The sequence below is a fragment of the Neophocaena asiaeorientalis genome, unplaced genomic scaffold (genome assembly GCF_003031525.2).
Source record: "Neophocaena asiaeorientalis asiaeorientalis breed wild unplaced genomic scaffold, Neophocaena_asiaeorientalis_V1.1 scaffold476, whole genome shotgun sequence".
Classification (NCBI taxonomy): domain Eukaryota; kingdom Metazoa; phylum Chordata; class Mammalia; order Artiodactyla; family Phocoenidae; genus Neophocaena; species Neophocaena asiaeorientalis.
This window is the reverse complement of record NW_020172178.1, coordinates 8641494-8658387: the sequence shown is the minus strand read 5'-3', so window position 1 is coordinate 8658387 and position 16894 is coordinate 8641494. Positions and strand designations below refer to the sequence as shown.

Here is a 16894-nt window from a genome sequence, read left to right as displayed (position 1 = left end):
TTTTAAAGTTTTTGCTGAAAACTAATAAATCTTTTATCAGAGTGGCTTTCAAACTTGGACAAGGAAACATAGTAGGAAACACATCCTTACACCCCACCTCTTCTGCACAGACACTTGTGTACGTGTGCATATCCCTAAAAACGGGGATCTCAAAACCACATCTGCCCTGATCACAGCGCACCCGGATATTTTCTCTTTTACTCTATTTTACTTTTGAAAATGCTAGCTGCAACCCACTAAATTATTTCACGCCCACCAGTGGGCCATACACGCCCTTTGAAAAGCTCTCTGAACGGAACGAGGGAGCACGATGGGAACAGTCTCGCGCGCTGCAGTGAGTCCTGGGGCCAGTCTCCCAGCCTCCCTGCCCCCGCCACAGAGGCGCTGCCGACTGGGGGTGCCAGGAAGGGTCTGCTGGGGGGGGTGCCATTCCCAGCAGGGGACCCACCTTTGAGTTTTTCAAAGTTCCTTTCTGAAAAATAATTGGCTCCCAAGAGCCAATTTACACTGGTCTTACAAGCCCCAGGGTGAGGAGTTCAAGGGCGATCCTACCAGGCTTCTTTCTCACAGTGTTTCTACGAGGGGCATTTTGGTCCCTGGAAAGGTTCCCTCCGCCAACAGCTGTGTCCACGCGCAGATGCGGCCGCCACCCTGGAAGACGCGGAGCTCCGAGACGGATCGGAACAGGTCTACTCGCAGGTGCCTCTCTAACACCTCCAGCACCTGAGGACGGTCTGGCCGTGGGGGTGGCCCACGGGCGTCTCAGGACACATCTGGGTTCCTGACCGTGTCCCCTCTGAAGAACAACGAGCCTGAAGTGAGGCGTCCTTACGTTACTCAGTCTGCTCGGCAGGCAGCAGCTCTGGGTGCTCAGTCTATTTTATTTATAACCAATGTATTTATGAAGGAATACAGAACTTGCAAGATATACTTCGCTCTCCTAGGATTCCACTCAGCACAAACAGACCTTCCTCCCTAAACTACGCTGTCTCACAGGCCCACGACCTCCTCCAAGCGATCAGCCTGCAGCGCCCAGCCTGGGGCACGGGTACAGGCAGCGGCATTTCCAAAGAAGAGCTGTCATGCACACAGGCCAACCCTTCTGATAAAAACCTCAGTCATGTCTCCAGAACCAATGGCGATTTTTCCTGCAGCAAACCAAGCTACCTGAGGATGATGGAAATATCTCACACTCATGGTCACACATCATGCCGCATCCAACTCTTAACTTCTTAACTTAGGGACTGCCCTTAGACTGACGTTTTATTTATTTACACATTTTAATCAAGGATCCCAGCCCCTGGGTGCCTGCAGACCCCTGCTTTCACCAGTCTACCAGGTACGGGAAAGTCCACCTGGTAGGTGTGTTTCCAAGAAGCACGGTGTGACATCCACACAGCAGATGAAAACAGGGGCCCCTCATCCTTCCTGAGACCCTCCTCACCAGGAACATCCTCCACCCCAGCCTGTTTTGGTGGGCACTCCACACTTCCCTTTGATTTAAGCTTTCCTAAAACATAAGATGGGTGTTTTTAAGCCTGGATTTTACAAAAAGCTTTTCTTTAGTTTGACTGTGAATATAATAATCAGTGTTTCTGAATCAACTCAGACGTTCTATTTTCTAGTATAGATGAACAAAATAACTCAGGAGATTCCAACTGACTAATTCTATGATGAGAAATAAATTCCCATTTTAAGAAAATACAAGTATCTCCATTCATTGTCCAGGTTTTGCTCTTGGGCCCAGTGAAGAGAAGCCAGCTTCTCATCAACACAAGCAAGGATGCGCAGGGCGGAGGCCCGGATGACCTGAGCAGTGGGCACGGAGTCAGGGAGAGGCTCACGCTCCAGCAAAACCAAGAGGACAGACGTTTCAAATGTATCAGCAGCAACTCGGCCCCCTCTCAGCCGGTGTACAGAGGGAGAAGCTCTGGGGAGGGGTGCTGGCTGTGCGGCTGTGTCCCAGAGCTTCCAGCGATGCAATGCGGATGCTTTGAGAGGGACAAGTGTGGAGGTAGCAGGGAAGGAGGACGCAAGTGACAGGATGACCCCCGCGTGCCCCACAGCGATGGCCCTGAGGACGACCGTCCTGAGAGCTGAGTGCACGGCAGCCCAGCCCCGCTCAATGGTTATGTAACTAGCACAGCTGGAATAACCAATTCACTTTACGTGAAAGGAAGAACCTTTCAGATAAATGAGGAGCCGTATCTGTGAGAGACCAAAAGCCCTGAGATCTATGCCTGTAATTAAAAAAGGCAGAAACAATGCATTCTTCAAAAAGAGGGGGAAAAAAGATTCATAGGTAAACCGTCACTGAACTCAGAGCAAATATGTGCTCCTGGGAAAGGCATAAATGATTCATGTAACAGATTTTATTTCACTGATAAACAGAAGGCTTCTCCTGCCCCACGTGTGTACACACAGCACGTAAATCCTTTCATTGGTTCTCATCTCCAGCTTAAGCATTTATATTAAAAAAACTATTTTACGTCAGATTTAATAAACATCTTTTGATTTAAAACTTTAGACTCTTTTAAGTACATTTACATTTTAAATTGCTTGGATTTAATACTCAAAACAAGGTATTCAAATCTTTACAAACCTTTAGAAAGCAAACATCAACACCCTGGCTGCACCCTAGTGTCCTCCCACTGCAAGTTCTCAACACATGTTTGTTGAATATCAAATTAATTTCTTATGTGTGTACATAAGCCACAAGCCACAGTGGGAGATCCTATAACCTCCTTCTCTATCAAGTCTTGGAGGTTTTCATCTTTTCCTCAGGTAAGAAGGCCCCGAGGGCTGAGCACCACAGGACAAACTCCCCAGGAAGGAGTGCTACCTGGGCGGGGGCCTGCTCAGGAGTCCAGACCCCACAGCTGGGGCCCCTCGAGGAGACACCCAGGAGAGCAGGTGTGTCCGGGAAGGGGCTGCGTGGTCCCCCAACACCCATGGTCAACAGTCACACTCGCGATGTGCAATTGTCCTCTCCTCGTCTCCAAGAAGACAGAGGATGGTAAAGCAGGTGACACTGGTGACCTTCCAGATCGGGGGTCGGCAGGCTTTTTCTGTAAAGAGCCAGAGAACAGTTTTTGGGGCTGTGCGGGCCGTACAGTTTCTATCTCTGCTCATTCATGCTGCCGTCCTGGTGCAAAGCAGCCACGGATAATACGAAAATGAGTGTGTGTGGCCGTGTTCCAATAAAGCTTTATTTACAAAAAGAGGGGGTGCGGGGTGGACGGGGGTTGGAAGTGACAATCCCTGTCCTAGATCAATTCTAAGAGAAGCACAATGTGTTGTTTTTCTTTTTTTTTAAAAAAACCACTTCATAGCTGCTTGGCAATTAAAAAACAAACAGCAAGGACTTCCCTGGTGGCACAGTAGTTGAGAATCCGCCTGCCTATGCAGGGAACACAGGTTCGAGCCCTGATCCGGGAGGATCCCACATGCTGTGGAGCAACTAAGCCCGTGCGCTACAACTACTGAGTCTGCGCTCTGGAGCCCGCGAGCCACAACTACTGAGCCCACGTGCCACAACTACTGAAGCCCACGCACCTAGAGCCCGTGCTCCCCAACAAGAGAAACCACCGCAATGAGAAGCCTGCTCACAGCAATGAAGACCCAATGCAGTCAAAACTAAAAATAAATAAGTAAATAAATTTATAAACAAACAAAAAAAAACCCAAAGAGCAAGCTAACAAAACCACACAGCTTCATTTATAAACTCAGGATCACTTGAAGACAATTTACTTTTTGACACTCTTGATGCTGTTTCTTTTATGCAAAATCCATTACTAACTATAAACAAGGTTTTCTTCTTTAAATAATTTGAAGAAAGTATTAAAAACCAACAAAAGCAGTAGGTGGTGCGTCGTACCTTTTTCTCTAGAGAGTTGCTCCATTCTTTGAGTAAGTTGACATGCTGCACCGCGGAGCTGGCCTCGTGGGCCTTAATCTGCTGGTTTGTCCCCTGCGAGAATAAAGAGGCAACGCGTTACCCAACCTCACTCCGCCGAAGTCAGAGAGACTCACAGCCGACCTCAATCCAGCACTACACGAGGCGGGGGTGACTTATTCGTGGACGGTTCACAGGGGATGTCCAGCCTCAGGAGGGCTCAGTGGCCCCTGATCTACTGTGTGCAGGTGAGGAGGCTGTTTCGAGAAGAACGGAGCAGCTCAAAGCCGAGACACTGCGAATTCTACAACAACTATCTCGAGGCCGTGAGCTTCACTCCTCAAGCTTCTTATCAAGGGCCTTCTTACCTACGTTTCATACTGGTAACATCAAGAAACTAAATTTTAGATATATCATTTTTGTTCCCTAAAATTTTTTTGCGTTAAAATATAAATGGAAAATGTTTAGACACCTGCAAGTCATAGCTAGAAGCTGCTATAATAATCTAGTGAATATGTAATCAAAGTAAGATTCTAAATGGTTTATTAAAGTATTAACTTACCAGTGAAATACACTGTATTACTGTTCCTAACTGTCCTATGTATACTTAGAAAGTTACATACAGAACATAAACAACCTACAGAGTACATAAGATGCAGACCATCTTAGAGTCAGCAATAAGCGTGGGAAACAGTACTTCAGATATTTAACAAAGTAATTGGTATAAGAATATAATTTGTTTTGAAACTGGAATATTTAAAAGCCACAGAAAGCATTTTAATGATCTCCAAAACATGTACTCTGTACATAGAATAGTCATATATATATGTTGATATAAGTATTGCTATATATAAACATATATATATACATACACAGAATGAATGATATATATGTACATACGACATAACAGTGGTGAGGGCTCAGTCTCATAAGAGACTGAAGCAAAGGGAAAGCTACAGTCATTCTTACTCTCAGGCTTTTTACCTTCTAAGAAAAGACTGAGATGCCAATATCTCTGTATTGATTTCACAATAATGTATTGATAATACATAAAAATCAAATACAAAATACTTTAATTAGAGTATATACTGCCCTTTGATAGTTCTAAGGTCAAGATATACATTTAAATGAAAACTAGTTCAAATTCACTAGCCATCTCAGATGTGTTAAAAAAACAGAAACAAAAACAAAAACCCAGGAACAGCTTTCTCACGGCCCAGGTGTGGCAGTGGCAGAGACCTCCTCTCCACATGGCCCTCCGGGCCCGTGCCCGTGGCATGTACATGGAATGCACTCTGGACACACGCACGTGCGATCCTCACAACTGTGCACTCATGCACACACTGCCGAAACCACGTCCAGTTTGCCAGTGACTTACATTCAAGTAACAGCTCAAATTCCATAACTATCTACCTAGAAACCCCACCGAATGTCAGTCCTGCTTGTCCCATTCACTAACTGGTTTTGAATGTAATCGTTCTCCTAATGCATTAACTCCCCCTCAGCACAGGTGTCTACCTCAAGTCTCACGACACCCCCGGCCTGGAAAACGAGCACCCACGTCCGCTGCACGTGGCTTTCGTCACCCGTGCGGCAGGTGACTCAGTTCCGTGGCAAAACTGAAAGCCCAGAGCTTGCATGTTAAAATGTTAATAGAAAAACTTTCTCTCATGGTGGAATGTCAGTGACTGGGAAGGACAAATGTCGGATACTGACCTGAAAAACGCAGCCATAGCGCTTAAAACTACAGGTGCTGGGGGCATTGACACACTCTGACAAGTGTGCACTCAACTGCAACGGGAAAGAGACGTGAGTTGCGGCACGAACGTTTGCATGAAAATGTTCAAACATATCAAGGGCACAGATAGCATCTGGGTTGTACTATTACGAATGGTGTTTATCAGCTACAGGTGTGTATATAGCATCTGCTTCCTAGACTTATATGCAGTAAATATACAGTATCATCACGTGTATACACATATATACACCAATATACAGAAATACATTTACAATAACATTTCTTAAACTTGCAGTTTCTTTAGAACAAGTTGTTTTGCGACATGCTGTCTGCAGTGCCAGAATTTTAAAAAGAAAGGAAAAAAAACATAAACTGAAATGCACATTTAAAGACTATAAACAAAAATTGCATGAAACACAAAAAATAGAAAGCATTCAGGATGCAACTGGGTCACACACCTAATATACAGTACACAAAAATAAATATCTTTCCAAAGCAAGCTTACACAATGCACCATTACTCTCAGTACTTCTGAAAAGACTTTCTTCCCTCTGTAATGGCCAGAAATTCAAGTAGCTTTTCAAAGACCTCTAAGGTCATTCTAACAACATGAATCTTACGATGGTTACCTCCAGTTCATGGAGGACGATTAGGAGGGGCTGGGAGAGGATAACTCCCCTTGCAAGGAAAAACCCCTGTGTTCAGCTTAAATGTCAGCAAATCATCAAATAAAAACCACCTACGGTACCCCCTCAAGAGTAAAGGGAATTGAAACATCTACATTTTAAAGACACAGTGTTTTGTGTTAGGCTAATACAATTTAAGGATAATTTCTTTCTTTACTGAAGAAGTTCTCATCAGGAAGCTCTAGGGATGGATCTTCTTTATAGAAAGCGATCAGACCCTGAATTGGGAGAGTGGCCAGTGAGCGTGGCGCACAGCGGCCCCGGGAACGCGCTTCCCCGCGAGCCAGCGCACACGCACTCCCGGAGGCTCGCAGGATGTGTCACTCCGGTGGGTGCAGGCGGCTTCTCCACCTTCTCCTCCTGTCCTCCAGGACAAAGACATTCCTCTCCCTTCAGTCAGTATTGAGGACAGGAGTGAGCGGCTCACAGGACGGCCCTCCCGCCTGAGGGACCCACCTGACCACGGCCAAGGCCAGCCCTGCGGAAGGTCTGAGCCAGGGCGGGGTCGTGGTGGCCGCAGAGGCTCTGGCCTGCAACTGGAGGGAAGCACCCCAAGGGTACATTGCAGGTGACGGGCGCAGAAACCCAAAAGGACACCGTGTGCGTAGTACCATCAGCTTGAAAATTTTAAAACATATTCTTTCAGTGCCATGAATACAATCGTGAATCTAACCAGTTAACACTCCTCATGTTAAAACCAGGGTCATGTCGAGTTTGACATCATTTTCAGTGCACTAACTGAAAGGGCTGCACTTTTTTCCAACTGGCTTTATCATCATTAATCTCAGAGCCCTACAGAATTTACCAGAGCTTGGGGATAAAAGCAAGAATCATCTGTAAACCAATAGCACCTTTCACCAGAAACCCAAGATAAATGCAGGCTTCAAGTTTTTTGTATTTTTGTTTAGGTTTAAAGATTTTTAAAAATAAAAATAACTTAGAGGCAAAATGGAGGCAGCTTTTGCCCCGAATATAGACAGCCCTGAGTGAGTAAAAATTTAGGAAGGTATATAAAACCCAGGAAATTATTTCAACAATACAGACTCTTCATACATTCACTTTAACAGAGGGACTTTCCAGTTGTGGAAACAATTTACGTGCATTTCCCTGCCGCTCCCAGAGGCACGTTCAGGGGCCCAGAGACCACCGTCGCCAGTCCAGACCCTGCCCTTGCCCAGCAGAGTCAACGTCCACGGAGGGTGCACCTCAGTGAGAGTGGCCTTCGGCCCACACGGGTCCTCTCGCTGTCATGGACGTGAGAGACTGAGCTCCCCTCCCCCATATCCAGGTGTAAAATTCCAGGCTGCTGAAAAGGCTGAGGTGAGCAGGCTCCTCAGATCAGAGAACCCAGGACCAAGGGAATCGGGCGTGGGGACTGGGGGTGGGGCACGCACCCACCGAGCCCATAGGAGCCCCAGACGGTGCCCAGAACACCGACCAGAGGGGGTCCAGGTCAGGATCAGATGCGAAAACATTAAGAATCCTTGGAATTGTTCCTTCTGGATATATCCTGATCAAAATGAGGTTACTGCAAAATCGACCTGCCTTAAAGCAAGTGTGCCCGAGGGTAGCGTGATGTGCACAGCCTCTGGGGGAGGCTGCCCAGGTGCCTTCCCAGCGGCCCCTGAAGTGTGGGCACCACCCCTGCACCCACTTGCCCCCCGGCACAGGTCCTGTACAGCATGTGTGGCCTAAGTGGTTCAGGAGTATTTCTAAGTTAACCGATTTCCTTGAGATAATCTTAGAGTGATTCCTAGTTTACAGATTTAAACCTAAAAAGTGTCACCTTTGCTCGCATTGTAGATATTCCCATTTTCTCAATTCTTAATATTTTGCTCTGACTTTACCACTTTGTAGCTTTTAATTGTTTGTTTCTGAAATATCTGACTTCCAAAAACAGCATGAGGGTTTTCATTGTTTTTGTACCGGAAGTATCACTATCACAACCTGTGAAAACTGCTGACCTCAGCTTTAAGGGAGGAGCGGGGTCCTGAAGGATCCCCAGCTCCTGCACAGGCCCGGCCACGCCCCTTACCTCGCTCCTCAGAAGGGTCTGGACACTGCACTTATGAGGGCAGGACACCACCACGCAGGGACACTCGGTGTCTTCGTGTTTCTGAAGGAGAAAGAGAGAGTGTTGCCAACTCTGAAACACAGTCCACCTTCCCTCAGATCCCACCAGCCTTCCCAGCGTCCCCACAATGACCCAAGGGAAGCCCTCTGCTCATGGTCATGTCCTTGAGTCACAAGACTCACATCACACTTGGATGGGTCGCTATGTTACACAAGTTTGAGTGCCGAAAAGAATGCATCTCACAAGAGCTACTCAGATGTGACTGGTCGGGGCCACTCATGGGAGCACAGCCCACCGGAGGGGCATCCTCACGGCAGCTTCCCTCTAGCTGTGTCCCCTCTGCTGATGCTTCCCTGACACCTGCGCCCAGGTAGGCTGGGCCTTGGCCTCCCTCACACAGCAGGTGGATGGCAGGGCCCAGCCTCTGCTGGTTGGAGAGAAGGACAGTTCTCCTCTGGCTTCTCAGTTTGGGGTCTGGAAATGATGCTTCTCAAGGCCTGAAAACAATGTGATCTACTGGGTATTTAAATTACTGTCCTGATAGCTGATCTTCCTTTAGTGCGTGGTAAACGTGGATACATTTTGGTGTAGCCCTTCTCTGGATGGCACAGATTTCAACACAGAGCCTGGATGACGGTGACTGTTCAACTCGGTGCCCCAGGCACCTGCTGGGCACCTGTCCGGTACACCTGTCCACAAGTGAAGCGCAGGCAAGAGCTCCCACGAGGAGATCAAACCCAAGGCTCTGGAGAGCACCTCCAGACACATGACAAAGGGCCGCTGGAGGGAGACTGACACAGGCAGAGCCAGACCTGCCACGTAACACAACCGTGGGAGGCCAGGCTCCCGGAGGTGGCATCCCTCGGCAAGAAGAGAATCTGGCGGGTTTTCCTCTGAGGCCCTGGGACACTCCCAGTTCTCCTGGCTGGGCCTCCAGTTAGGCCGCTGTTGAGGTGTGTCTGGGGCAGCGCTGGCTGCCAGGCCGTCTGACCTGGCAGGCATGCAGGTCAAGGACACGGCGCCCGAGAGGACACTCCTCTCCTCCGGGGAGGCCTGGAGCCAGGTGCAACACCATCTGAAGTCCCTCGTCTGGACCAGCGCCCTGCGGGCTGTGCAGCGCGGAGAGGACACCTGGACGCGGCCGCTCTGCTCTGGGGCCTGGTCCCCAGAGGCCTGCAGGGCCCACGGTGGGTGAGCCCACGGCTGTCCCGAACTCAGCAAAAATCACCTGACTGGGCTGAGCCTGACCAGCACCTCCCAAGTGGGGACCCCCGACGGATGCCTGGCCGCGCTCAGAACCCTGAGTTCCCAGGTGCCATCACGCCTTTCAGGGGGAAACCTCGGCCAAACAGCTTCTCTCTGCCTCACCTGTAAGAGGGGGCATGACCAGCCCTCCCTCAGAGGGCATCTGTGAGGACAGAATCCGTCACCGGCCCGGAGAACTAACGTGGCCGACACTCCATGGATGCCACGCCTCCCTCCTGAGCCTGCCCTCAACCCCGCCTTCATTCACCAGGCCAGGCCTGCCCTGGGTGTCAGGGGTGGCCTGACCAGGACAAACAGATAATCACCACTGCGGTAGGGGGGCCGGGTGTGAGCAGCGGGGGGTGGTGGCCTGGGACGGCGCTCTGAGGAAGAACCAGGGGTGGGGGCAGTGTACCGGGGAGGGCAGAGCAGGGGGTAGCAGGAGGTGAGGCTGGGGGCCCGCAGGCCATTCCCATCAATAGCTTTGTGTATCTTCGCAGATCTGTGCAAGGACGTCCAAATGACGAATGTCTAGAAATGGGCTTCTTTACCCTTCTTTCAAAGGGTAGAGCATTTAAAATGGGATTTGGGGGCTTCCCTGGTGGCGCAGTGGTTGAGAGTCCGCCTGCCGATGCAGGGGACACGGGTTTGTGCCCCGGTCTGGGAAGATCCCACAGGCCGCGGAGCGGCTGGGCCCGTGAGCCATGGCCGCTGAGCCTGCGCGTCCGGAGCCTGTGCTCCGCAACGGGAGAGGCCACAACAGTGAGAGGCCCGCGTACCACAAAAAAACAAAAACAAAAAAAAGGGATTTGGAGGGGTATTGCCAGCCTACCTTCCAATCAGCCTACACAAGCCCACCCTCACTGCAGTGAGAACGCACGGCCCCAATCGAATTCTATCAAACTTTCCCATCTCTGACAGTGACAGGTGAAAAACAATGAGTATGACTTGCAATTCTTTAATGATGTGTAGTTATTAGTATGTTTTTTATGTTAACCATTTATATTTCCCGTGAATTACCTTTCATAGCTTTTGTCCCTGCAGTGGGTTGAACAGTGACCCCTGAAGTTCATGTCCCCCCGGAACCTCAGAACATGACTCCATTTAGGAAAGAGGGTCTCTGCAGATGTAACGAGTTAAGAGGCCACCCTGGATTAGGCTGGGCCCTGAACCTAGTGACACTGTCCATGTAAGAGGAGAAGACGTACAGCAGGAAGACTGCCATGGGGACATGCAGGCAGAGGTCGGAACGGTGCAGCCGCAAGTCTGGGAGCCCAAGGACCGCAGCTCCCAGGAGGTGGGGAGGTGAGGGAGGGGTCTTCTCTAGAGCCTCTAGAGGGGCACGGCCCTGAGGCAACCCTGGATCCAGACTTCTGCCTCTAGGACTGTGAGGGAACAAATTTCTGTTGTTTTAGGCCACCAACTTGGTGGTACTCTGTTATGACAGCCAAAGAAAGATAATACACCCATTTTCCAAAAAAAAAAAACCTGTTAATCTGTCGATATGTAAGAACTCTTCGCATATTAATGAAATTTGTCCTGCCTGTCAAAGCGAATGTGACTTTGATACACACAGAGAACGGGTATCACGCGTGTGTGGGCCATAAAGCGTAAGTGCGTAGTGAGCACCCACCAGGGACAAGGATGTAACCAGCGCCCATCCCCTGCAGGCTCCTCTTCTGCCTCGCCCCCGCCTTCTCCGACTAAAACCACAAGGCTGAATCTGCGCTTTTACTTCCTTTGCTTAAAAAAAGGTTTCATTACACATGTATGTGTAACAGGTGAGATACTGTTTCGTCTTGACTGCTTTTGAGTTTTGTGAACACGGAATCCCGCCTTTCGACCCTTCTGCGACCTGGCTCAACCCCACGCTCCTCGGGCGGGCGAATCCACGAGTCGCATAAGTGGACTCGTGGGTTCCACTGTCACTGCTGTCATACAACCTTCCCTGCTGGGCACACTGTCCATGGGGTCCGCTACAAGTGATGGGTCTGTTCTCCAGCAGAGGGACATTTGGATCGTGCCCAGATCTCTCTGCTCCTCTGGTTATGCTCGACATACTCTCTGCAGTGCCTGTGCGACAGTTTCTCTTAAACATCTAGGAGAGGGACTGCTAGTTGGGAACGTGAGTTTTCAACCTAATAAAATACTGCCACGTGTCTGCCAAAGTGGCTGTACCTGTACGTTACAGTACACAGTTGACCCTTGAACCTGGGTATGAACTGCGTGAGCCGACGTACACGCGGATTTTCTTCACTAGGTGTGCACTGCGGCACTACCCGACCCACGGTCGGCTGACGCTGTGGACGCGGGACCTCGGCTAGGAGGGCTGACTGTAACGTTATACTCGTGTTCGAGACTGCTCGGAGAGTCTGCGCCCAGCCCCTGTGTCATCCAAGGGCCAAATGTATACACGTTCCCATAAAACGAGATCTTTACAATTCTTGACTGTTCACAAATTAACAGAACTGTTTAAAGAGAATGATATTCGATAATTTCTGGGCTAAATGGAAAAGAAGAGATTTTTTTCTGATACTTTAAATTCTGCTATTAGATTAAAAAAAACAACTTGAAAATAGCTACCGGTTCCATGGTTTAAAGATAGAAAAGAAATGCTCACATGAACTGCAACGGTCCAGAGAGTCAGTGCGTTTTTTGATTTTTTTGATGGGAACCATTTTTAAAGTCTGTGTTGAATTTTTTTTTTAATTTATTTATTTTTGGCTGCATTGGGTCTTCATTGCTGCATGTGGGCTTTCTCTAGTTGCGGTGAGCAGGGGCTACACTTCATTGCGGTGCAAGGGCTTCTCACTGCGGTGGCTTCTCTTGTTGTGGAGCACGGGCTCTTGGTGCACGGGCTTCAGTAGTTGTGGCTCTCGGGCTCTAGAGCTCAGGCTCAGTAGTTGTGGCGCACGGGCTTAGTTGCTCCGTGGCATGTGGGATCTGCCCGGACCAGGGCTTGACCCCGTGTCCCCTGCATTAGCAGGTGGATTCTTAACCACTGTGCCACCAGGGAAGCCCTCTGTGTTGAATTTTGCCACAGCATTGCCTCTGTCCTCTGCTCTGGCCCCTTGGCCGCGAGGCCTGCGGGATCCTAGCTCCCCAACCAGGGACTGAACCGCACCTCCTGAGCTGGAAAGGCAAAGTCCCTGGAGTCTCGGCGCTTTATCAACCTATATTTTATCAACACTTGATATATCTGTCACACCACAAAACGCAGGACAGGGAGGAAAGTCAGGATGAACTGGGGCTTCAGGCCTAAGTTAAGCAACGGCTCTTTTTAAAAATAACCTTAAGGCCTGAGAGGATGAGACTGTGAGGGTTGAAAGAACAAGACTTGGGAGCCAGATCCCACCACTGCTAACAGGGCGGGGGCCCGGGGGGAGTCTTGGCCGCTTCCAGGTGGGTGAGCAAGGGCGGATAGGTGTGGCCGCCTGCCAGCGCCGAGGGCCCCAGGAGCCGGCGGCTGGCGCACAAGCAGCGAGCCCACGCAGGGCGCCTCTCACAGTTATCACAGGTGGACAGAAAGTAACATCTGCCCCAAGACACGCTGCAGCGTCAACACTGATAAAACAGTTTTAAAAGTTTTCATCACAAAAGCACAGTAAGATTTAATTTAATTTAATTTGCACAACTCAGGTCCCAAACTGGTAATTACCACTTTGTGCCTCTGCACCTGCTGTGTCTCTCTCTCCTGTTTGCAGTCAACAGATTGAAGACCCAGATCAGAGCAAACGCCACCTCCTCTCCAAAGCCCTCCTGGACCCTATCAGGCCATGTTTAACTGTCTCTTCCCATACCACCATGCACATAATTGTATATCTGACTGTCTCCCCTACCAGACCGTGAAAGGAAGGGGAGAGACTGCAATCTACTTTTGTGTGTCCTGAGCAACTAGCTCAGGGTCTGGCGCCCAAGAGCAGTCAACAAATGTCTCATGACTCCTTGTGTGATGCTGTTATTCCAAAACCAACCTCTTTAAGCCTCGGCTGGAGCCCAGAGCTGGTTACTCATAGGCTGTTTAACTGACATGCTTACAATTCTTTCTCAGATGAAAATTAATTCCTGGATTCTATCCTGCAAATAAAGGTAATTGGTTTTGGGCAAGAAGCAAAGTGTAACTTCGATAGCAACATAGTAACATGTGTAATGTCAGGAGTATTGCTTGTTGGGTGCACCGTCTCATTCACTTGAATTTAATTACTGAAGAAATGAGAAACACTACTGCTAGTTTTCAAAGGGGAGGGCACAGCTGTTAAAGGTTACTAGTAACTGGAAACGACGAGAGAATCATACAGGGAACAGATTTCACGACGGAAGAATCCCAGACAAAGGAAAATTATACAAGGTAAGGTAAAATGGAGACTGTAGAATACATCTCATTTCATACAGAATAACAAAGAAAACTGTTCCTAAATTTTGGTCAAAGTACTCCCGAATATCCACCAGGAATTCGACTGTGGCCCTCACGCCTGGCTGCTCTGCCACGGTCCCCTCCCATCTGGTGACCCACCAGTCGCCATCCTGCCTCGGCCGGCAGCCAATTCCCAGCCCCTCCAAGCCCAGCCTCTCAGGAGCACCCGCGCCACACACCCTGCAGCTCCGCCTGCCTCTGGGATGTCACTCTCCTGACCCTTCCACGCCGGCTACGCCTTTGCCGGGCGACCTCCCCCTCTTAGTATGCTGTAAGCGTCATGTGCCCCAGGCCTCTGTCCTCCGACTCTGGCCCTTCTCTCTACTCGCTCCAGTCCCAGGGCTGCAAGTACCACCTATTTACACATACCTATGGCCCAGACCACTCCCTATCCCCCCGAAAGCCTCCTCTCTTCCCCTGAGCCACACTTCGGTAGGACACTCCGGTTGGTCCAGCTGCTCTAGTTACAAACGCTGGGCATCCTCCAAGCTCATCCCACTGGCTCTGCGTTAACTATGACCGCATCTGTCACTTGCTCAAGGCTGCCCCCCACCGTCAACTTCGCACCTCGCCTCTGCTCTGTGCAAGGGGAAATCTACCTGCTGAGTCTGCTCCATCTTGGAGCCTGAGCCTCCCCCGCTGCTGCTCCCTCTGCCCCAGTGCTCTTCCTGCATCGTCCTGACTGCCTCAGAAGGGCCCGCCCTGATCACCCCTCCTCCCCTGTTACCAGTTTGTCTTCATAGTACTTATGATCTCGTCCCACTGGAAGATGAGGGTCACCACTGAACCTGCAGCTCCTAGAACGGTGCCCAGCACACAGTAGGTATGCAGTAAATACGTATTCAACAAACAGACAAATATCTGAGGGTCTCTACACCACTGACTCTTTTTAAAGTTTGTCCTCCATCCCAACACCTGTTTCTCTTTGATTTACATATAAGTGATCGGATTCTAACATGCGTACAATATAAAACCGTGCCAAAATAATGGAGGCGTGAAAACATTTTAAATTCTCATCTCTCTCCAGGAGAGACTGCTGCACTTCAATACTGCAGGATAAATTACCCTGCTGAAGTGATGGTTACGTCACAGAGCCGTAAAATGAGTAGGCAAGCCAACAAGATTTTAGAGGCTATTCCCTGGCACAAGTGAAAAATTCTACCTTTTTTGAATAATCGGTCTTCATTTTTTGGGCACCCCAAATGGCAGTCAATCTAGGCAATGGAAAATTAATTGCATAAATCAAAATGGGCAAAACAAATGAAGCTTAACTCTGAAATAAAGTCAGATGAAAACTGCTATTTACCCCTACCTTTTCTCTTTATTTCTGTTAGAATAGTCATTTAACAAGCTATCCTGCGGACAAACGACATCTGGATGGAGTAGAAGGTGGGTGAGACAAGAAAACACCGCACCTGCAGCGTTATCATCGGGACCTGGCTTCTGCAGTGGCCGCACGTGGCCTCACGGTATTTACAGGCCTTGTCCACGTGGTCACGTAGGTCCTTCCTCAGCACCTTCTCTTTGCAGTCGGCACGGACACACAAAAGTTCCTCAAACTGGCAATCATTCTTCAAATGCACCTGTGAGACAAACAATTCAAAGTTCTTAATCGGCAAAACTCCAATCTGAAATACCAAATTCTAGCCTCTATGCAATTAAAGCCCACAAAAATGTTTCTATCTGCTGCTAGATCAGCTTTTCAGAGAGAAGAGCGACAAATGTATCAGGAGACACTGAATTTCGTGTTCCATTTGATGACTACTCAAACTATACTGCTTTTGAAGAATTAAGTCAATTAACTTTTCTTCCTGGATAAATAAATGGTTATCTGCTAAGGACTTTGTTTTATTCCAATTCAAATATCTTCCCAGGATAAAATATGATACTAATCAAAAAAAGGTAAGAAGTTACGTGGAATTTCATGGTTATAAAAAGGAGAAGGTTTCAATGGGCCTTCTACAGTCAAAATTCAATTCAGATTTTTCTACTCTGAATAGGGTGGGGTGTTCAAAAACCAACGGACAGTTCTGCCTATGATGTCATTAAAAATAACATTTCATACCTAAATGGCTCTGACTGCTTTCATAGTTGGTTGTGTCTGAAAGATTAATGCAGACATGATCTTAAGGGGCCACATCGTACTGACCAGGGACTCGTATTTCTGGATGTAAAGCCGACACATCGCATCCCCACTTACCAGCAGGTGCCCCAGTGCTAACTGCTCTACACAGCCTCTGCCTTCGTTCCTACAGTATATCTGAAGGGCCAGAATCTCTCTCTTGCAGCAATTATCCTTAAACACCTGAAATTGAAAGTTAGCTATTTTAGAGGATTAATATTTCTTCATCTCCACATGCTGCTACTTTAGACAAGGCAAAACCACTGTAAAAATACCATGAGAACATCCCTTAAGTGGGCCTCAGAAAGCATTAAGAACTATTCTAATCTAAGTAGAATGAAGGAGCCACCCCACTAGGGACACAATTTAAATAATAAAACCTTAACTACCACCTTCTATTAAATAAACCAAAAGTAAGCAAGTTATACGGAACAACTGAAGAGCACTTTGGAGCAGCACACATTTTGGATTAACTCTGACACACTCAAGACGAGGACACACCAGGACCAAGTTCACATCTGGATCCTGGAGATTTCAGGCACCAGCACTGCCGCAGGTGGGACCTCCCACCAAGGGACCAGGGCAGAGCCCGCTACAACTTGATGCCTTTGTAGATCCTTGCCAGAGAAAGAGAGAAACTACTGTAAAAGACAGTATTTTGCAGATGGTTTGTAAAACATTTATTTTGGTTCTTGCTCCTAAGGTTATGTCACTAATAAC

The 16894-nt window shown here is 48.6% G+C and overlaps 1 protein-coding gene across 2 annotated transcripts in view; it reads right to left on the bottom strand.

Moving 5' to 3' along the window:
* Nucleotides 1-16894, bottom strand: part of TRAF3 (TNF receptor associated factor 3) — a 117355-nt gene that overhangs the window by 10560 nt on the left and 89901 nt on the right. The window contains exons 5-9 of one of the 2 annotated variants that reach the window (XM_024758536.1): nt 16253-16357; nt 15468-15635; nt 8355-8435; nt 5612-5686; nt 3878-3970 (exon numbers count right to left, since the gene is read on the bottom strand). In XM_024758536.1, coding sequence (XP_024614304.1) covers nt 3878-3970; nt 5612-5686; nt 8355-8435; nt 15468-15635; nt 16253-16357 — 522 coding nt within the window. The remainder of the gene's footprint in view (nt 1-3877; nt 3971-5611; nt 5687-8354; nt 8436-15467; nt 15636-16252; nt 16358-16894) is intronic. The other variant, XM_024758545.1, reaches the window with a different exon arrangement.